This window comes from Callithrix jacchus, chromosome 3 (assembly GCF_049354715.1).
Source record: "Callithrix jacchus isolate 240 chromosome 3, calJac240_pri, whole genome shotgun sequence".
In the NCBI taxonomy this organism is placed as follows: domain Eukaryota; kingdom Metazoa; phylum Chordata; class Mammalia; order Primates; family Cebidae; genus Callithrix; species Callithrix jacchus.
Window position 1 is genome coordinate 91,534,649 of NC_133504.1, and position 22,765 is coordinate 91,557,413.

Below are 22,765 nucleotides of genomic sequence, written 5' to 3' on the forward strand. Positions count from 1 at the left end.
TAAATATGTAAAATATTTTTAAAAGTATACCAAAAACTGATCATGCTTGTTGCTCTGAGGAAGGATATCTGAGGAAATGAATACATTTTCCCTTACAAAATAAATATTGTCCAAAGATTGGTGGAAAAACTTAAAACACTGCACAAAGTCAATAGGAAAGGGGAAAGAGTATCTGCATGTGGCAGTGGGGGGCAATGATGAGGGTTAGGCCATCAGAACCCCTCTCCCCTGCCCTTCCATCTCCCCTGTAGTGAAGGCCCATCCCCGTGATGGATATCTTCCCTTACCCACTGAAAAACACTGTGTAGAATCACTAAGCATTACTAATAATCATCTGGAAAGCATGCAGTGGATTCAACGAACTTGAAATTCATAGAACATGAATTCTATAGATAAAAAGCAACAAAAAGACAGGAAAAAAACAAACAAGCCCATTCAAAATTGGGCAAAGGATATGAACAGACAGTTTACGAAAGAAGACATATATAAGGCCAACAATCATATGAAAAAATGCTCATCATCACTGGTCATCAGAGAGATGCAAATCAAAACCACATTGAGATACCATCTCATGTCAGTTATAATGGCAATCATTAAAAAATCTGGAGACAACAGATGCTGGAGAGGATGTGGAGAAAAAGGAACACTTTTACACTGTTGGTGGGAGTGTAAATTAGTTCAACCATTGTGGAAGACAGTGTGGCGATTCCTCAAGGCCTTAGAAATAGAAATTCCATTTGACCCAACAATCCCATTACTGGGTATATATCCAAAGGACTATAAATCGTTATACTATAAGGACACATGCACACAAATGTTCATTGCAGCACTGTTTACAATAGCAAATACCTGGAATCAACCCAAATGCCCATTGATGATAGACTGGATTGGGAAAATGTGGCACATATACACCATGGAATATTATGCAGCAATCAGAAATGATGAGTTTGTATCATTTGTAGGGACATGGATGAATCTGGAGAACATCATTCTCAGCAAACTGACACAAGAACAGAAAATGAAATACCGCATATTCTCACTCATAGGCGGGTGATGAAAAATGAGAACACATGGCACAGGGAGGGGAGTACTAAACACTGGGGTCTATTGGGGGGAAAAGGGGAGGGCCAGCGGGAGGACGAGCTGGGGAGGGATAGCCTGGGGAGAAATGCGAAATGTGGGTGAAAGGGAGAAAGGAAGCAAAACACACTGCCATGTGTGTACCTATGCAACTGTCTTGCATGTTCTGCACATGTACCCCAAAACCTAAAATGCAATAAAAAATTTTAAAAAAAAAGCAACAAAAAGAAATGCTGGAAGTTATACTTGTTAGAGGAGGCAAGGGAGAAATCACCTACATTTTTGAAAGCTTATCAAAAATTTCCACAAAGCAAACACAGTGTTGTTTCTGGCACCGGAAGTGCCTTCTTTGTCCCATTGTGTATGTGCGTGTACACCTTCAAGCAGCATATCCCTGTGGCATGTATTTGAGGACAGATCTAGTTGCTGAACTGGCAAAGACGAGAGTGCTTCCCTTTAGTTGGCCTGGACTTCTAGCTTAAGAAGTACTAAAATTTCTAATCCATAAAGGTTAAGACCTGCCCAGATTAAGCTTATGAAGGGATCTCAGGAAATTAGTAGATCTTAATAGTATTACATAAAGATCAGTTCTAATTGGGAAAAAGAATAAAAGAACAAAGCAATTTCTCTGAAAGTTAACTTTGAAAACTACACATACTAACAAGTTACCTGTTTGAAAAGGTCAAGATTCTTCAACACTGATCTTACTTTGGATCTGCATTCTAAGACCACTTGAAGTTACCCAAAGTGCATGGTGTTCTTAAACAATCTTTCAAGGAAAGTGGCAGTTAAAAAATCTAAATCAAAAACCTCACTTCCTAAGGATTTGTGGATTCAAGTTTAGTGTTAAAAGTAAACATTATTATCCACTGCCTTGCTTTTATTCCTACCTAAAAACAAAACAAAACAAAAACAGATTCTGCCTTCTCAACTCAAAATTAGGGGAGGAAGCTAATAAACTAAGGACGATGAGGTGTACTCTGCTCCATTAAGCTGGCCCCAGAATTCTGCTAGCAATCTTCAATATAGATGTAAACAGAACAATCCCCACCCCTTTTGACAGTCCCTGTTACTTTTTCGGTGCATACAGGTGTAAAAATTGCTCTAGTTGTTGATCTCAAATAGAAAGGCATTTACTAGTATGACCTCTCTGTGGAGAGAGAACACTATGTGTAGCCTTCAGAACAAATTCTAACATGTCTAATTTTCTCTTGATTATTTTAAAGAGAGTACTCAAAATCCAAATAATCAAACAAAGATATAATCTATATAATTTTGTGATTATGGACAGGAAATTAATGACCAGTATAGGGAGCAAAACTTAATAAATCATGTTATATTTGTAAGACTAAGCATCTGAACCCAGATGGGAGTAAGAAATGAAACATGAAATTTAAATATTTTGTTTACTAAATCAAAATTCTCTGCTCTAATAGCCTTTTCATTTGAAATGCAGAAAGAAATAATTCAACACTTTTTTCATCATTTCTAATATCCACAATCAGCCAGTAATATATATTATCCAACCAAAATTATTTGACAACTCCAAAATGCCTTCAGAATGAATTATTATATCTTGGTCCCTATGTTTCACTAACCTGTAAGTGTATCTGAAGCTGATAAGAATAAAACATTTTCACTCTACATAGAAGAGGCACCAGGAAATGAGGTTCAGAGCTAACTAAGCAATGTCAAGCTGTAGGTGTAGGTTTCACATCTTTCCAAAATTTCCAGCAGAAACATAAGACAACATCTGAATTTTCCCTGTTCTTAAGGATAAATGATACAAAACCATCCTAATTCACATCGTTTCCTTCAGAAACCACAGGTTGCTCACTGACGGCCAAAGAACTCAGAAACTGAATAGTTTTGTTAAAACTTGGAACTGGTTGCATTTTGAGTTTTTCTTCACACCTCTAAAAAATGCTTTCCACAAAAAATGCTATTGTTATAAGTCACATATACAGTCAAATCTCCAAGTAAACAGAAAGACAACCATACAGGAATACAATATTTAGATCCTGTATATTGTTTTCTACATTAAGGAAGTTTTCAGATGCAGTTCAGAGCTTCAATATACCTGGGAGATATGCTTGTGTAATAAGAATATTGTAGCTGAGAAATGTTAGACAGCTATTCAGGAATGAAAATCAGGATTTGAACTCAGTTATTCTAAATTGTCTAGTGCTTTTGGTTAACAATTGCTTCCACAGCATACACAGGTTTAAAAATAATATACAGGCTGGGTGCAGTGGCTCACGCCTGTAATCCCAGCACTTTGGGAGGCCGAGGTGGGTGGATCACGAGGTCAAGAGATTGAGACCATCCTGGTCAACATGGTGAAACCCCGTCTCTACTAAAGATACAAAAAATTAGCTGGGCAAGGTGGCACGTGCCTGTAATCCCAGCTACTCAGGAGGCTGAGGCAGGAGAATTGCCTGAACCCAGGAGGTGAGGCTGCGGTGAGCCGAGATCGCACCATTGCACTCCAGCCTGGGTAAAAAGAGTGAAACTCCGTCTCAAAAAAAAATATATATATACAACCCTGAAAAATCTTTATTACAGAGGTCTCCACTTGGTAGAAGTAGAGAAATAACAACATAATTAAAATAAAATATGCCATCAAGATGACAAAAAATTACAGAGCAAGAAACATATGTTTTGTGACACACACATTTTCTGAGTGATTTAAGATGCTGGGTGCTGTAAATATGCAATCATTAATGTGCGAACATATTAAAAACAATTTTACCTAACAATAAAGAGCCACATCAATAGTCAATAAAGGCAAAGCGCATGAAAGTTAGAAAATCAAATGTTGAATTTTCAATATGCTAGAGATCTGTTGAAGAGTCAGGAACACCGCCAGGCCCGGTGGCTAACGGCTGTAATCCCAGCTGAGGCGGGTGGATGACGAGGTCAACAGATAGAGACCATCCTGGCCAACATGGTCAAACTCCGTCTCTATCAAAAATGAAAAAATTAGCTGGGTGTGGTAGCATGCTCCTGTAGTCTCAGCTGCTCCGGAAGCTGAGGGAAGAGAATCACTTGAACTAGGGAGGCGGAGGTTGCAGTAAGCTGAGCGAACGCCAATGCACTCCAGCCTGGGCAATAGAACAAGACTCAGTCTCAAAAAAAAAAAAGAAAGAGTCAAGAACACAAAACAAACAAACAAACAAATAAATGAAGCAGCCAAGGGTATGACCTACAAAAGAACTATGAAAACACAACCTGAGCTGGGCATGGAATCCCAGCACTTAGGGAGGCCAAGGAGGGCAGATCACTTGTGATCTGGAGTTTGAGACTAGTCTGGCCAACATAGTGAAACCCTGTCTCTACTAAGAATACAAAACTTAGCTGGGAGTAGTGGCGGTGTGCCTATAATCCCAGCTACTTGGGGGTCTGAGGCAGGAGATTCTCTTGAACCCGAGGGGCGGAGGTTGCAGTGAGCCGAGATCGCACCACTGCACTCCAGCCTGGGCGACAAGAGCAAGACTCTGTCTCAAAATGAAGACAGACAAAAACAATCTGCTTATTTCTGGAATGAGTCATTTTTTCCACAGCAGGCAGGAATGCTGGGATAGAATGCTGGGTGGTACAGGCAGGAAGCAGCAGGACAGTTTCTATGTCCATTTGAGTAGCATCTCTGATCCTTCCTTCCTCAGTCCTGGAAGGAAGGAAATAGTCTCCCAGCTGTATGTGGCCCTGGCTAAACATAGTGAGCCAGAAGGAGAGGTTTACCAACTTTAGCATCCTGCAACATTAGTCAGTCTCTCCAAACAAGTCCATGGACAGGAAGATAGCAAGTGAAAATGAAGGGCATCATGTTTTGTACAGATATATATATTTGACTCACATAAATATTAAGTGAAACATCTCACAAATGCTCAACAAAATGGAATAAACACTTGCCAAACAGTCAACGACTAAGGCATAAGATCTGATAAATTATATAATGAGGGTGCCAACTTTGCCCACCTACAAACACACCTTCTAGGGGATAAATTGGGACAATCTATGCAATAATGCGGACAGTTTCTTTTTGTTTTGTTGTGCTGTTTTGAAGGAAAATTCCAAAGTGAATCATTCAGAAAAGAAGAGAATCAGAGCACTTTTGATGAGGAAGGGAGAATGTCCCTTCCTAATGGGAAAAACTTCCATGATTATCTAAAGGTTGAAAAGGCAAAAACATTTTTCATATTAAATTTCCTAGAAGTTCTTTGGAATCTTTATAAAGAATCACATTAGATTGACTTGTTATGGAACAGCAAGTCATTTTACTTGAACAAATGTAGTGTCAAAACTTTTAATTTCATAAAGTCTTTCCCAAAAAAATAATCAGGAATTTTCAGAAATATTTCATTTATCCTGACCAGCCTCTTTTCCATTTGTTCTGCCCCTTTGAGCTGATTTTTCAGCCCCACATTCCTCTACCTGTTTATATCAAAACAAAGACAGGCAGAATTCTGAATTGACAAAAGACATTTGGACCATCTAAGATGCTGGAAAAATAAAATACACAGAAGGAAGCATTCACCTTTGAACTAATTTTTACAACCTTGCCAACTTCAATGTTAATGGTAAAGAATCATTTGTGCCTTGTTAATTGAAAGAAATTTTATTTCATTGCAACATAGAGAACCTTGGAACTATTTTGATTTTGGAAGTATAAAAGTAAAAGTACATATATCATATCCTATCCCACAACTTTGTTTCAGTAGCAGAATTCCTTTACATTTCTTTAATTTTACCAAACATATATGTAATATTCACTCTGCATCAGGAAGAGTTTTAAGTACTTTACTAATTATAATGTATTTAAACCTCACTGTAGTCCTCTGAGGTATGTCCTGTTTTAGATTTATTAATTTGATGAGGAGAATAAAGCTTAGAGAGGTTGAATGACTTGCTCAAAGTCCCATAGCTAGTAAGAGGTATAACTGCAATTGAAACCAAAGCAATGTTGCTCCAGAGTTCACATTTTCCTCCTTTTGTTCTCTTTCCAACTTTCACCAAACCCAAAACTGTCATTTGTGCAAAATCATCTTCCATATTTTTATAACATTACCATTTTAATAATTAATCCATGCCATCTTTCAGTTCCCTCAGATTCTTGAGAAATAACAAAATGGAAAGACAATTACACCAAATTCTATATTTGACCACTTTGCACTCTTTTGGAAATAAAGATGTGAATTGTTTTTTAAAATGGCATCTCATATCTGCCTGGAAAGCTACAGTGTAGAAAGTAAAACACTAGGAAATCTCTTGGATGTTTATAATACCACTGTTTGTAATACACTGTTATTTTAAAAGATTTCTATACTCACTCAAATTCAGAATCACCAAGCTAGTGCATATTAGAGAAAATGTAATTACATGGTATAGAAAAATAGAACAGCTCTTAAAGGTGTTTTCTGGGGAATTAAAGAGTCAAAGAACCTCTCAGGGTTTTGAGTTTTTTCTTTGGAATTCTTTTAGCACACCTGGCAGAGAACATGTATGCCCCTAGGTCTTTGCCTTCAGGGAAGATACACTCCCATACTGCCCAGGGCATTCTGCCAATGCAGCCTTGTCCTAGGTGGGGCAGGGGGACTGTATTCACTTCAAGGCACTTCAACATTCCATTTGGAAGTTTCCTGCAGATTAAAGCAGCAAAGAAGGAGGAGACTATCTCCATTCCTGCAAAGTAACTACTCATTTTTCATTAAGGAGGGTTATATGTGGGTGTGTTGGGCCAAAAGAAGGGTCCTTTCTTCACATTTTGGCTATTAGAGTCTATTGGTTCTCAAATTCCATGCCTGAGGCCTCCAGCCATGCAAATACTTCTGACATTATAGAAGACTAAATTCCACCAGGCACCATTCTTCTTTTTGATCTTCTTCCCTTAAAACAATATTGAATAGACTAACCAATGAGTGCACAGCAGCTCTGCCTACTTCTTTTGTTTACTGGAAACTGGAGTTACCACCATCACCCTTTAACAGAATGTAATTGACCCACTGTGCAAAGGGTCTAGCCCAGTGGCTTGAATGTAGCAGGTAGGCAAACATTCATTTGCTTCACCTTTCTATTCCCAATCAGAGACTGTGGTCTTTATGTGCAATTAGAGCCAACCTCTGATGTCACTGTTCCTCTTTCACAAAATCAAGGAAGACATTGTGAATCAAAATAGCAGAGGGAACTCCTAACACTCCTGAACTGAAATTTACCTGACTCCTCACTAGCAACTCATCTTTAAGGCAGCCTTCTCCTTTGCCAGCTGTAGCCTTCGTAATTTTTCTTCTCTTCCCCTTCTCTCTTCCTCTAAGTTCCTTCCTCATTAGCAATAAAATACATATTCCAGCATAGAACCCAACTTAGTTCCCATCATCTTACCAGAATTTTGTCCCCTGCTCCCCTCAAGCACTCTAAAGATGCTCTGGAAATGTACTTGATCATTTGAAGACTTATTTTTGGCAATAGGAGTGAGATACAATTTTAAGATCAAGATAAAATGCTGGGGATAAATTTCTAAAACTCTTTTAATGTAGCTCTAAATTTTCCAATGTAAATATCTATTTGTGATCATAGAAAGGGTGAAAATCAGTTTTCTGATTTGGTACTTATTACATTTGGTTGGTTACTAATAGAACTTACAAATAATGTTGTTTCAGAGGTTTTGTTTCATTATACTGGGTGGTCCATTTACAACACTGTCAATACAACCCCACTTCAAAAAAGGATTTACAAATCGGCCACTTTACACAACAGCTATGGCAAGGATTATATAAGTACTATAAGGTTCAGAGTTTATTTTGTGTAAATACAGTCTAGACTCATTATCTTACCCCCATCTCCGAGCCTGGAGCAAGGGGAAAAAATGTGTAAACCTGGTGAGAAAACAGAAAGGAGCTGCAGATATTGGGGGTAAATGCTAAAAGAAACATTTGGCTGGGTGCGGTGGCTCAAGCCTGTAATCCCAGCACTTTGGGAGGCTGAGGCAGGTGGATCATGAGGTCAAGAGATCGAGACCATCCTGGTCAACATGGTGAAACCCCGTCTCTACTAAAAATACAAAAAATTAGCTGGGCACAGTGGCGGGTGCCTGTAATCCCAGCTACTCAGGAGGCTGAGGCAGGAGAATTGCCTGAACCCAGGAGGTAGAGGTTGCGGTGAGCCGAGATCCCGCCATTGCACTCCAGCCTGGGTAACAAGAGCGAAACTCCGTCTCAAAAAAAAAAAAAAAGAAAAGAAAAAGAAAAAGAAAAAAAACATTTAAGGTGGCTCTCTATGAATGACAAAGCTGGACTGTAATACAATTGGCTTAAGTTGAAAAGAAGCAGAATAAGGAGTCTGGACTGTACCTGAAAATTCCCAAGTCAGACCTGCAAGGCCAAGCCTTGCTCAGTAACGAGTCCCCTAATATGTGGAGTGAAGCCATGAACAAGGTGGAAAGCCCCACCTCCAGGGGAACTGAAGTCCCTAGGCTTGATACTCACGCTGACACTGTCCCCAGGACTGGAGAGTCCAGCCCCAGCAGCAGCCAATCCTCCCACCATAACGACAGAGGCCAAGTGATGATGCTATTTGCCTGGGCCACCTACCAAACAAAAAGATTCAAAATAAATAAGGATACTTTTGAAATGAAAAGTAATTTTCTCTTTATTATTACTTCAGAAAAAATGTAAACCACACCCAACAATTTTCTACAAACTCCTTTATGCCTGCAGAAATTTAAGATTAAAACACCTTCACAGAAATAATTATGCTATGATCTAATGTCAAATTTCAGACAGTTAAATACCCCATCCCCCAACACACAAGGGTAGGAGGAAAAAGGGGAGGGAAAGATGCTTTCTTACAGAAATAGCACCAGCTAACACCAACAATTCTCAAGGCTGCCACTCACAGGATAGTTTCTGAAGCTTGAAATAAAACAGATTCCTCAAAGATCCACACCTGTTACTGGGGGGAAAGCCAGGACTGACTGATTCACCATAAACTGAAAAGTATTAAATAAGAGATGTCAAAGCAGAAAAATCTGCCTTATATAAAAGGTGGATGGGGAAGGAGCAGAAAGAGAGGTTTCTCAAAAATCAAGTGTAACAGAGCTCTTTTTGAGACATAACTGTGACAGAAAGAAAAAAAGTACTAGAAAAAGTCTAAATAAAACTAAGGAGAGTTTAAAGTGTAGCTGACATCTGAAGTGTCCTTGTGGTTTGAAACCTAGATCAACAATTCATAGTATTTTCCTCTCCAATGTAAATAATGCCTAAAGAAAGTATGCAATTTCAGGATACAGATTTATCCACCGGATTACACGTTGACACATTATTTGCTAAATTGTGTCTTTGTTTAGATTTACACCTAAATGACTTTTTTCTTCTGAGAGTATCAACATTTTCATTGGCTGTTTTAGACATCTTTTTAAAGTTATAAAAAGCTATATGCATGTCTTGTGATGGGTTTCTTGTTGTAAATTTCTTGTGTGCAAGAAATTCATAACATACCCAAATGTGGGCACAGAATTGCTTTTAAAAATGAAAAGGTCTAGACTCTGGCTGCTATCCACGTATTCTTAAAGTCTCCTTATCTTTTCAATTCCTCCTTTCTTTTACCTGCCCTTTCTACTCCCAGGCCCAAAGTACAAAACAACCCCGAACTTTCTATTTCCTCCGAGCAGGTAGTAAACAAGCAGCTGTGCTTTTTCTTGTCGCTCCACTGGTTCCCCACTGTTCGCCTCCAGCTACAAGAAAGCGAATCAATCGTGGAATTGATTCGTTCCAAGATTGCAGGTAAAACAGGTGCGGCATCTTTAGGACTAAGCAGGGACCTACACGGAGAGCTGGGGGCAGGGGTCGCTGAAGGAAGGCGACCCGGCGGCGGTGTATGCCAGAGTGAAACCGCTTCCCGCAGCAGCCATCTGCAAGCAGGGCTCGCCTGGTCTGTAATTGCGCGGAGGAGAGGGGGACCGAGCACGCCCTCCTGCCAGTCCCAGGGTCTCTCACACACCGGAGCGGCCCCGACGCGGGGCAGGACCTGCTGAGTGACAGCGGAGACGCGGCCCGGGGTTGTAGGAACCTGTCACAGCACGCCGCCGTCAGGCTGGCCCGAGTCTGAGGAGATGCGCGATGTGTGCGCTCTCACACACACACATCCACACAAGCCTCATGCTCACACTCACGGAGCGCCCACACTCCCGTCCTCATTTGAGCCTCCTTCCCTCAAGAAAACCAAATGGGGAGGCCCACAGGTCTCCCCCCTAGCTCAGTCGCTGGCTCGCGCCCACCCTCCGTATGAGAGGCCCCTAGAGCTCCGAGCCGAGCCCCGAGCCGAGCCCCGACCTCCCCCCAGGCGCCTGGAAGCTTCCTCACTGGAGAGCCGTCTAGATCAGGCGCGGGAGTTTCCCGGGTAAGGGGTGTCCTGCGCGTCACCTCGGCGTAGGTGACTAAACCGCGCCCTCAGAGCTGAGATCCCCGGCTCGAGCGGCTCCACTCCCCCAGTCCTAATTCCCGAGGCGGGGCAAGCCGCCCTCGGGGGCCGCGGCTGGGGTCCAGACTCGCAGGGGCGCGCCCTCCGCGCCTCGGGCAGGCACTCGGGGCCGCTGGACCGCTCTCCTGGCGCCACGCTGTGCGGTGGCCCAACTTCTGGACTGGGGAAACGCCTCTCTGACCGCGTAACCCGCGGGGAGAAGGGACCCAAGACAGTGAGTGTGGAATTAGCGCGGGAAAGAGGAGAGGGCGCCCCGGGGCCCAGCTCACCTCCCGTCGAACTCGGCGGCCGCCTGCAGGTAGAGCGAAGACATCAGCACCAGCGCCAGGAGAAAATCCATGTTGGGCAGCGGGTCCCGGGGCGCGGCGCAGCGGCGCGCGGGGAACAGGTCGGGGTGGTGAGCGCCGAGGGGAGGCGCCCCGCTGAGAGTCTCGGGGAGGGGTGTTGGGAGAAACCCCTAGCCCTTGCCGCCCTGCTGCTGCTGCCACTCTCGGAGGGCAGCGGCTAGGAGCGCGGCCGGAGCAGGTCTGCTGAGCGGCGCCCGGAGCCCCCTCCGGCTCCCTCCCAGCTAGGGGAGGCGCTGCAGGGGGAGCTGCACCGCCCGCGGGGAGGGGCGCCAGGGGCGGGCAGGGGGTGCGCGTGCGCCCGACTCGCCGCCCTCCCAGCCAGGGGCGAGGAGTGAGCGCGCTCGGCTCCTCCCGGGGCCCAGCGGGGCAAGCAACTCAGGGGCAGGCAGTGGCTCTTGGGGGTCAGCCAAGCGGGGCGAGCCGCAGCCTGGGAAAAAAGTTGCAAACCCTCCTTGGGAGAGGGAAAGCAGGGCGCCCAGCAGGAAAGGGAGAGTCGAGGAGGAAAGGAGCCAGAGGCGTAGGTGCACGCTCCGCGCGTTCCGCCCAAACAGGTGGTGACTGCAGGGGCGAGCAGTAGCTTTCACCGGAGGGCGGAGAAGCCCTAAACCAGAGAGGTTTATGGGGCTGGAGCTGAGCAGCGTCTGCATTTACTGAAACCACAGCGCGACTTGGAAAAATTAGCAAAGGCAAACTCCGGGAGTTTGCTTTTCCCGCAGAGTTGGCAAAGGCATATTTTTTATTTTGTAACTAACCGAAAGAAATATTTGGCTCTCCAGTCGGGTTTTGAAGAAGAAATGAGCAGACTGTTTCTATCTCTGCCAGCTCAACTCCGGAGCACTTTTGGATACGCCCCTCTAGGGACCAGTGCCCGCCGGAGAGGAAGGGCTGCTACTGCCTAGTAGTGTTGTGGTGCCTGATCTTGAGCGGATCACTTAGAAACCATTTTAAGTAATCATTGTTCAGTTGTTGCAGAGTAAAATGTGTTGTACTAAAGGACTGTGTTCAAATGAAAACACGATTATCCTAAAATGTACTTGAGTCCAATCAAGTCACCGCTCTTCTCAAACCTCTTACCTCGAATGACAGCCTTGTGCAGTGATCTGGCATCTCCTGTACCTCTCAAAGTCCTCATTTCTCTTCCTCAAGTCCATGGCCTCCTTGCCTTTATTGCACGCTCCAGGCATGCCCCTGCCTTGGGGCCAGTTACTGGCTGTTTTCTCTATCTGGACCCAAGTATCTACATGGCTCACACCCTCACTTCCTTCAGTCTTTGCTCAAATGTCAGACCTCTTTGAGGAGGCCGGTCATGACCATCCTATTTGAACCTGCAACTTGCCCTCCTTCTGATGCTCGTGGGCCTGCCCTACTTTGTCTTTCCTCCATACCACTCCTTTTTTATTTTACTATATAACTTGCATATTTTTTATTAGTATGTTTTCTTTCTGCTAGGATACAAGCCGTACAAAGGCTCGTATATTTTATCACCTAGAACGCTGCCTGGCACATAGTGGTTGCTCATAAACGTTTGTTCAATTCATTTGCTGCATTACAAACGTTTCCCCACTCATCTTTATTTTCTTTTTGAGGTTTCTACAACTTCAAATTCTTCATGGAAAGTTCTGTGGCAAGGTGACCTCACTATCCTGATCTCTCAGTGTGTGTTAAAACAGGAATTTTCTTCAAGGAAAGGAAAAATAATGGTTTCAACTTAAATGGCTCTTTGATTTCTAAGTTGTTTTCAGTTAGCAAAACAAGTTTCTATTTTAATCTCAAGAAAGATCCAGGCCAATTCAGGCTTGGGACATTATTTTAGGCAAACAGCTTGGTGTCATCCATTTCAGGTCCTTCTAATGAGGTCCAAAAATGTAGGAGTCAAAATATTTTTTCTGCAGAAATCAAATTTTTGTAAGTGTAGGCATGGTTCCAGGGTCCAGTGGCTGCTCCTTAGCTGTTTTTGTTTGTTGGTTGGTTGTTTGGTACCTGATTAGATTTACAAATAAACCTCTCTGGAGCAATGGATGATTAGGGAGAAAGGGGCTAATATACAGCTAAAAACTGGAGATCTGAGGAAAAGCAGAAGAGTGGTGGGTGAAAACAGGATAAATAACTGGAGGAAAAAGTGTAATGCCCCATCTACATACACCTTTCTTCAGTTTTCCACCTGTTTGCTTTGGCCTAGAAAGCACTCCATTCCTCTTCCTTCTTCATTTGGACAATCTCCACTTACCCTGTGAGTTTAAGTTCAGCTGACACTCCCCCAGGAAGCCTTTTCTGACTTTTTGCTTGGCTGAGACTTGTGTTTTATATGCTTCTATGACACTTTACATCCTCTAGGGTAGCTCTTAATGCATTGTGTTATAATCGCCTCCCTACCACTCTGGGTCCCATGAGACGTTAACCAATAGGAGGGCCAAGGCAGTGCCTGTCTTGTCACTATATCCCTTATCCCCAGCACAATGCCTGGCACAAGGCTTAAGTTCAGCAAAGATTAAATAGATGGACTGGATTAAATTGAATTCTGCCCGGTGAACTTTAGCTTCTCCCTTAAGTAAACTGTAGCTAATTATATTTGTTGAATTATGGAATGAGGAGACTCTAAAGGACTTCCAAGATCTAACTGGTTATTATGCTGCAACTATGACCACCAAAGATTGTTCCAAAAAAAGAGGCGGACTTACCATGGGAGTGACATATCATTATCTCAGTCTTAAAAATAAATGAACAAGAATGAGATCAAAACAGCTAGCTTTTAGCAATAACTCTGCTTTTTCAGGAGGACAAACGTTTGATTAGGCTTCTTACCAGGTAATGACACCTTGCCAGTAGTAATGCCAATTTTCTCGTGAACAAATAATTTTCGATGACTGACCACAACATGATACAGATAAATAGCAAAATAGAACCAAACAAACACAACTTCAAAACTTTAAAATTTAGAAGCTCATAGTCTTTTTTTTTTTTTTCCAGTAAATATGTATTGAGGGCCTACAATGTATCAGCCATTTCTAGGTAGGTGCTAGGATTTCAGCTACGAACAAGATGAAGTTCTGCCCTGAAAGGGTTTACATTCCAGTGCGGGAGCAATACCAAAAGACTATGTAGAGAGGAAAAAGGAGTGAAGAGAGGTTAAAGGGAGGTTACGGTTGTCGAAAGTGATGGAGGTTAGATTGTAGATGGAGTGCTTTGGTCACCTCTGGGGAGGTAACATTTGAGCAGAGACTGAATGAAGTGAAGGAGAGAGCCGCATGAGGGTGTGGGATGGAGGCAATGTCCACTCAGAGGATTGAGCAGTGTGTTTTCTCTATAAAGCTCTGAAATCACTTCTCATAGTTGGTGTCATACAAACTATTAAACTCTCCCCACACCCCATACACAGTGGTGGCACAGGCATAGGATGACTGCTTTTAAAAGCCGCTAATAAGAGAAAGATACACATAGCTGCTTTCTGTTCTGGCAGTGCAGAAAGTGCCTTGATTAGACAGTTGGGCTACCCTGCTTCTCTTCGAGGAACTACCTTATCCATAATCTTCCATAGCCATTCAGAAGTGACTGGTAGAGCAAATGCCTTCCTAGGGTGCTGTATATCATTTATAACCCCTTTTCTGCTAGTAAAAATTTGAAGGCTTGACTATTTTTTTAAGAAGCTAACAGATTTATGGTTTCTGTAGCAACTAGATTTCCTTAAAACTGTAATAGAGTTTCCAGTCAGTTGTTTGTGGAAATAACAGTCTTTTCTAGTCTTAGTCCTGAAACCTGCTTTATTTGTTTCTTTATGTCCACACTTTACTTTCTTATTTTAATGGAGACCATCCTCAGGCTAGCTGAAATAATAGGGTTGTTTGAGAGGGTGATACCTTACTCTGATCCTTGTCATAAGGCTTGGATCCCTTTATTGGTATTAGTGTTTGGGTCACAAAAACAGCTGTCTTCTTCAACCCTGAAAGGTCCTAAATTTCGGGACACTCTCACTTCCTTCTGTTTCTGCTTGCAAAGCAGCCAGTTCGTGTCTGAGTTCATCTTTCTTATGATACTTCACTTAAAGCAACAAAGAACAGTGAATAGTACACTAACATTCTCATTTTTTTGCAACTATATTCCTTTGACTTGGATATGTGATATACCTTCCAAGTTATTATAGATAACAATTTAATGAAATAGCATAAGCATCACCAGCTTTCCAGCCTACACAGAGCAGCTATAGTTATACCTTGTGAAACCACAATCCAATTGTATAATCCCTCCAATGACTTCACATCGTGATCAGAGTAAAAAATAAACTCTTTGCTCTGTCTTCCTACCTATCTCTCTAATTGCCTATTCGCCTGACCATTAAGAAAATGCAGGTTTTTAAATTAAGACATCATCCTTTCTGGTACCAATTTCTACGTCAGTTAAAGTGAAAGGTTAAAATGCTATAACAAAGAGAACCAAAATATAATGACTTTCAAAAGGTAGAAATTATTTATTCATCATGTAACAGTTTGAAGTGAGTAGACAGCTCTGTTCCCTGCAGTCATTCAGGTCCCAGACTGACAGTGACTCTCTCACCTCCACTGTCATTCCAATAATTACCATTCTAGCCAGTGAGATGGAGTGAGATGGATACAAGAAAGTATGGGGGAGGCACACTTGTTCTCATAAGGAGGAAATAGCACCTATTAATGCTGCTCACTTTCACTGGAAAGAACTAGATCAGATGGTCACATGCAATTGCAAGGGAGACTGGAAAATACAGCCTAGTCATGAACTCAACCTCCTATCACTATGGAAGGAGGAAGAGCAGAATTTAGAGAACAACTAATAGTCACCACCACAGACTATTATGTGAAGTCATACTTCAGACAAGTGAAGTGTGGATATCTTATAGACATTAACGCGGGGAAGTCAAATAGGGAGTATGCTGTACAACTCTGCAACTCAGAGAGCCTGGGGCTCAAGATGTAAATTGTTAGTCACAATCGTATTTAAGTCCCTGAAACTGGATGAGAGAGAGTGAATGTAGATGTGGAATGAAAGGGGTGGAGGGAGAGAGAAAGAAGAAATCTAATTAAGAGAACTAAGAACAAAGGATATTCCAAAATTTAAGTAGAGAAGAAACCCAGGAAATGAAAAGGAGAAGATAGGGGTGTAATAGGAAAACTCAAGCAAGTATATTGTCCTGTAAGCCAAAGGTAGAAAGGTTAAAAAAGATCAGGACTAAGAAGTGATCATCAGATTTAACAAGGAGATCACCAATGATCTTGCTAAGGCTAGTTTTACTGGGATGGTGAGGATGAGAACCTGATTCTACTGTCTTGAAAAGAGAAAATAACTTCAAAAGCAAAGTACTTTAAGAGGTGAGATGAGATTAGATTCAGTGTTCAAGTCAAAATGAAAAATTATAAATAACAACTGAAATTGCAGAATATCTAGAATGTATTGATAAAAAACACTATACGTAGTTATCTATGCATGGTTACATCTGTTGCTATATTGCTGGTTAAAATGGTCCATGATTGGTAAACCACATTTAAACAAGGAGAACCAAATATGCTTCTTAGCAAACCACTGGATCTCCAGTATACAGCGACTCTTATGGGGCATATCCCTTGAAGGGATTCTGGACACTATGCCTGTGGGGTTGTCACAAGAGATGCTCCAGAGGGGCATGAGTCTATTAAGCCAGGACAGATTCCCACCCATGTAAAGTGGGTCACATTTTGCACCTGAGCTATACTGCTGTGTAAAGTGTTCTATCAAAAAGGCGTACTTGATACTATACACTAGCAAACTGTGGTCCCTGCCCTGTATCCTTCTATGTAAATAGATGCCAAATATAGCCATGACAGTCTTGTGAGCCTGAAAGTTTACTTAAACCTAAGAAGCCCTCCTAAGGATGCTACAGACTCTATGATCAGCACTGCAGAATCCAGTTTAAAACAAAACAAAACAAAAACTCTATTCATAGAATAGACATGGATCTATTTGAGATGTATTTCCATCTCAAACAAAAAGCCAGAGTAGTGTATAATAGTGAAGTATTGGGAGAATTCTTATTAACATCAGGAGCAAGAAGAGAGTGCTGATATCACTATTTTTTATTTTGGAATATTCTGAAAATATTATTTGATGCAATTAGGCAAGGAAAATATATATAAATACTTGAAAGCAAGAGGCCAAGTTCTCATTATCTGAAAATGATATGATTACATAACTAGAGCAAATAGTCATTTAAAACCTATTGGAATAAATTAGAATATTCAATAAGCTACATGGTTATAAAAATTGGTAACTTAAATATCTAGAAATACACATCTATTTGAAAAATTTAAAAACATGAAAAAATTACCAACTCAGAAGACTAACCTTCAAAATTTTATGTTGGATTTCTCTTTACAACCAAAAGCATTTGTTATGGTTTGGCTGTACCCCCACCCAGATCTCATCTTGAATTGTAACTCTCACAATTCCCACATGTCATGTGAGGAACCCCATGGGAGGTGATTGAATTATGGGGACAGGTCTTTCCTGCACTGTTCTTACGATAGTGAATGAGTCTCATGAGATCTTATGGTTTTAAAAACAGGAATTTCTCTGCACAAGCTCCTTTTTTGTATGGGCCATCCATGTAAGATGTGACTTGCTCCTCACTTTCTGCCATGATTGTGAGACTTCCCTGACCATGTGGAACTATAAATCCAATTAAACTTCTTTCTTTTGTAAATTGCCCAGTCTTGGGTATGTCTTTATCAGCAGTATGAAAATGGACCGATACAGCATTGATCTTTTGGTCTAATGTAGCACACATGAGAAATCAACAGCTCGGGCACAGCTATTACTGTGGATGTTTCTCACCTATCCTCAAATAATTTTGCCAAAGACAATAGAGGACCTGATTTAATGGACCTTTAATTCTGTTTTAATATCACCAAAAGAATTGAAATGGACAGAAATGGCTGACCAACAAATAAGAAAACAGTTTCAAGTGTTACAAAATAGTTATATTTAAGTGTCCCACCTTTTAGCCTTTTTTAAATTGTGTCAATGATCTGATACAATTTTTAAAAAATTTTTGATTTATGTTTTTATTTATAAAATTAGAAGATTTTTCTATGTTGACAATAAATTTTTAGTATCACAATACCAGGAGTGGTAATGCTAGTTATATCCTGTAACACACTACTCCCAACATCTTTGGATTAACACAATAAAAGTTCCTTCCAATAGTGCAACCTTTAATGCAGGATGGACAGCTCTCCTAAACAACTCTCTATAAGTGGCTACTGAAGGATTTGAGCTCCTTCCATCATTCTCACTTTTAGGAGTTCTTACATAGACACATGGACAAGGGAGAGAGAGAACATGGGCAATTAGACCTGGGGATCTGTGGCCTGCTGTTGGCCGGTGCCTAGTCACAGGGCCCCCAACTTAACTGCAAGAGCAACTGAATATGTATTTTTCAAGTGTGCCAAGGAGGAAGATGAAAACTTTTAATTGAATGCATAGGATTCTCTTTTCCATGTCCTTCAAGAAGCCAGTGACCTTAGTATTTAAATTACTGCCAGAAAAAATGCTAAACATTATGACATTACTGAAAAAAAAATATTTTCTTTGAAAATCATTCTTCAAATTCCATTTAGTCAATGATTCTCATCATACAGCTAGTCAATATATTTACTGGGGAATTCTTAACATGTAACTCACCCAGTTAAACTAGATAAATTGCATAAAGTACTTACCCCCACACATGGCACATGTACTAAGTACTCAACAAATATTGATTGCCTCCTCAACTCAAGTGGAGACTTTCCTGCTGGAAATTAAATGGCTGTCTACTCAGGTTTTTCCATTTTCAAGGCAGGCCACTGCAAACACTTACATTAACATTTTCTGAGCCTAAACCAGATCTCTTACTCGTTGTGTTGTGAATCACTAATCACAACTGAGTTTTTAATCAAAGTATCTGTGCTAATTTAAAGTTGCCTAAAATGCCCTTGCATCCCACTGCTACATTGGGAAAGTACTAGTTAAGCTTTTTGCCTTTCATAATACATTGTTGATCTACCTTCTAGACTCTAAAACATGCATCAGTTCTCAACTCAGAAGACCTATTTTTCTGGCAAATCTTTAGTGCTTGTAAAAAACCTTGTTAAAATAAATGATGTTTATGGAAGTGTGTCTAGGTAGGAGATACATTATCTATCAACTCCTCTGGGCTTCCCAAGTGTTAATCGTTGATCAAGCTATTCTCTTATAACGAAATATAGAACTTGGAAGACTCTCTTACTGAGTTGGACTTTTAGCTTTTATGAGTCATTGTTGGTTTTTTGTTTTCTTTTTGTTTTTTTCTTCCTACAAGAAATAGTCAAAAGCTGCCTGTGTACCTTCTGAAAGACTATTGTGGATGTTTTCTGATGTATCTATCTTGATCCCATAAAGTAACTAATTTTTTATAAAATTTAGGCCCACAAAAAAAAATGTGTCTCTTTGAGAAAATGTTATGTCTTCTGTTTTCTCATGAAATGTACTATATCAAATTTTCCCTTTAAAAGTGGATTTCAGGCTGAGTGCAGTGGCTCACACTGTAATCCGGCACTTTGGGAGGCCAAGGCAGGTGGATCACGAGGTCAGGAGTTTAAGACCAGCCTAGCCAATATGGTGAAACCCCGTCTCTACTAAAAATACAAAAATTAGCTGGGTGTGGTGGCAGGCACCTGTAGTCCCAGCTACTCAGGAGGCTGAAGCAGGAGAATCACTTGAATCCGGGAGGTGGAAGTTGCAGTGAGCCAAGATTGTGCCACTGCCATCCATTCTGGGTGACAGAGAGAGACTTCAGCTCAAAAAAAAAAAAAAGAAGAGAAAGTAGATTTCAGAAAACTATGGCAAAGGTAAAACCATCAGTGTTTTGTAGGGTTGGAGGGAGGGATGGCTAGGCAGAAAACAGAATTTTTAGGGTAATGGAACTTTTCCATATGATACTATAATGGTAGATATATGTCATTCAATATTTGTCAAAACCCAATATATATTTGTAGAATGTACAACACCAAGCGTGAATCTAATGTAAACTTTGCATTTCAGGTGATAATCATGTGGCAATGTAGGTTCATTATTTGTAACAAATGTACCATGTTGATGATGGGGATGTTGTGCATGAGGGCACAGAAGGTATATGGGAAAATTTTGTACTTTCTGCTCAATTTTGTTGTGAACCTTAAGAAAGTCTTTTTTTTTTTTTTTTAAAGTGACTTCCAGGAATTTCAGAGTTAAATTCTGTTATAATAATTATTTTAGCTCTTAGGGTAGGTTAGCATGTGTGTTCTTTCCCTGGTCTTGATTTTCTCTCTCTTTTATTAGTCTTATTTTATATGGTGATTTCTTAAGGATTTTCTCTGAGTCCATTTTAGAAAGAGGCAGAACTAAAATAAACTCAACACGAAGAAGATAAAAACATAGTTCCTCAACTGTTAACATTTGAGTGTGATTTCAAGGCTTCAGCTTAGTTGTTTATTTGTTGTTTTGGTATTTCCTATCAGTTTTTTTCCCTGTTTCTTAACACAACTTCTGTTCTTAGGAAAAATTTAAAATTTCTGATTGTACCATATTTCCTATATATAGGTGGCTCATCTTTATAACAGTTCACCCTTGCCCCTTATTTGAAAGGTAAAATCTGTCTCCCATAGAATAGATTGCCTTTCCCTAGACAAAAGTGGCAAGTAAAATTCCAAGATTTCACAACTCTTCACTGGAAAGATATTTATGGGTAATCTGCATCAATTAAGACTACTTTTACTTGTTCCGTTGAAGGTGGAAAAAACAAAACACCATTCTATCTATACATAGCTTAAGCTATCTGGTCTATTGCATGAGCAAGACCTTGGTATCTAACGCAAATAATCTGAAGTGTAACATTCATTGAAATTGAGCAGTTGGAGATTATTGGTAGATTAATGTGTTTCATTACACTGTCTTTAACTCTGGTAAATGTGCCTATTAACTGCAATTCTTTGCAAAATAATTTCATTTAAAAAACCAAATCATCTTAGGAGAATTATCTCATTTTCCAAAATGTATGTCTAGGGGTACAGTGTGATTTTGAACAATATTACTTAATAAAAAATTAATTCAGGACAGCACTTTAGGGTCTGTCAAATTGCAGATTTAACCCCACTCATAAATACCAGCTGAACTATGACTAATCATTTAACCTCTCTGAAACTGAGTTTATTCTTTTATAGAAATTCTATAATAACATGTGTCATGCAGAGTTATTTAAAATTTAATGAGTGAATATATAATGCCATCACTACAGTGCCTGTTACATAGATGACATTTAATTAATGGGAGCTGTAAAGTTTAACATAGGAGGTATAACTACAGTATTTATGATCTAGATCACAGTCTATGCTCTGGTATATCCAAATATAAGGCAATGGAGCATCTTCACTTCTATTTCTTTCCACAGCATCTGGGTTAGGGAGCAATGCTGGACTGTTTCTGCATTCTCATGAGTCAGTCTCTCTCTCTCGATCTCGCCACAGGATTTTTGTTTTTGTTTCATCTCTTGCTGTGATATTAATACAAGCTGGAAGCAGAGTTTGTCTTTCAATAACAGGTATGAATTGCTGCTTGCAGAATAGCCAGTGCAAGCCTTAGGAAGCTTCCAGAGAAGGAGGGATTCACCTGAACTAGAGACATAAAGAGTTTATTATTTTTAATGAAATAAGGATGAAAGTGGCACATACCAACTCAGAAGAAGTAAAAGAAAGGCCTGGCTGGACTTGCTCTCCAGGTTTAGTTTCTAGGAGCAGAGCCAAAGGCTGATTGCCAGGTAGGAGATTTCTCTCAACTCATGTCAATCCTTGGTGCAATCAGCTCAAATGTCTTTATAGTCTTGGAGAGAGATTTATATTCTTTCCAATAAAAAATTTGACAGGTATCTATTGTATAACACGTGTGTGTTGTACTGAAATAGGACAATTCCACCAGGACAAAATTGAAAACATCCTAATTTGTGACCGTTAAAACAGCATGCACCCTGGCTGTGAAAAATCACAGTTCTAGAGATGCTAAGAAAAGGCAAATGATAACAGAAATTTTAGGCAATTCCATTTGGCTATAGGGATATTCTTCAGAACCTGTGCAGTCATGTATATTTTCTCCGTGAAGTGAATTTCCAATTTATCTATTTGTCACAATTATTTTCAACACTTATTTTTTATTCTTCTATTTGTTGAAAGAAATTTTTTTGTATACTCCCAAATTCATTTTACTCTTACCTTACACTGAAATATAAATGATTCCTTATCTTTCATATTGGAAGGTAGATGAACTAATAGTCCTTTGCTGGGTACTATTAGTTGAGGCTTGACAAAAAACACTAGAGCTTATTTAGCAATGCTTAGAAGAAGTTCAGCATGAAAAGAATAGGCCTACTGCTTGGAAAAGACAGTAAATGTTAACAGATGCTAGGAAGAAGGCAGTTACTCAGCTCCTACTATTCTTCTTCATCAAGTAAAAGGAAGCATCTTCACACTGAAAAGAGTAGGGCAAATGTAAAATGAGTCACAAATTTTTACATCTCACTCTCTATAAAGGAATTTGAATTACAAAATATGATGGTCTGACTTTCTCTAAGGCCATATATATTTAATCCAATACTGTAATTAACATTAAGTTTAAATGTCGGTAGTCTTAAAAGAGTGAACACAAATCTTGGATAAAAATTTCAAATAAGATGTCATTATCAAATACTCCCTTACCATGGATAGGGTTAGACATGTAGAATTTTTAACAGAATATAGATTCGCTCTGCCTTAGAGCTCATTTGGTTGCAAGAAACAAACTCATTCTGGCCACTTAAAATACAGGCGGATTTATTACAC

At 40.3% G+C, this 22,765-nt stretch overlaps 1 protein-coding gene across 6 annotated transcripts in view; it reads right to left on the reverse strand.

Moving 5' to 3' along the window:
* Positions 1 to 11,083, reverse strand: part of NPNT (nephronectin) — a 78,626-nt gene extending 67,543 nt beyond the window's left edge. For all 6 annotated transcript variants that reach the window (XM_035293191.3, XM_008992889.5, XM_008992888.5 and 3 more), the window contains exons 1-2: positions 10,824 to 11,083; positions 8,562 to 8,662 (exon numbers count right to left, since the gene is read on the reverse strand). In XM_035293191.3, the coding sequence (XP_035149082.1) occupies positions 8,562 to 8,662; positions 10,824 to 10,894 (172 nt within the window). In that variant the 5' untranslated portion in view covers positions 10,895 to 11,083. The remainder of the gene's footprint in view (positions 1 to 8,561; positions 8,663 to 10,823) is intronic.
* Positions 11,084 to 22,765: the final 11,682 nt, after the last annotated feature.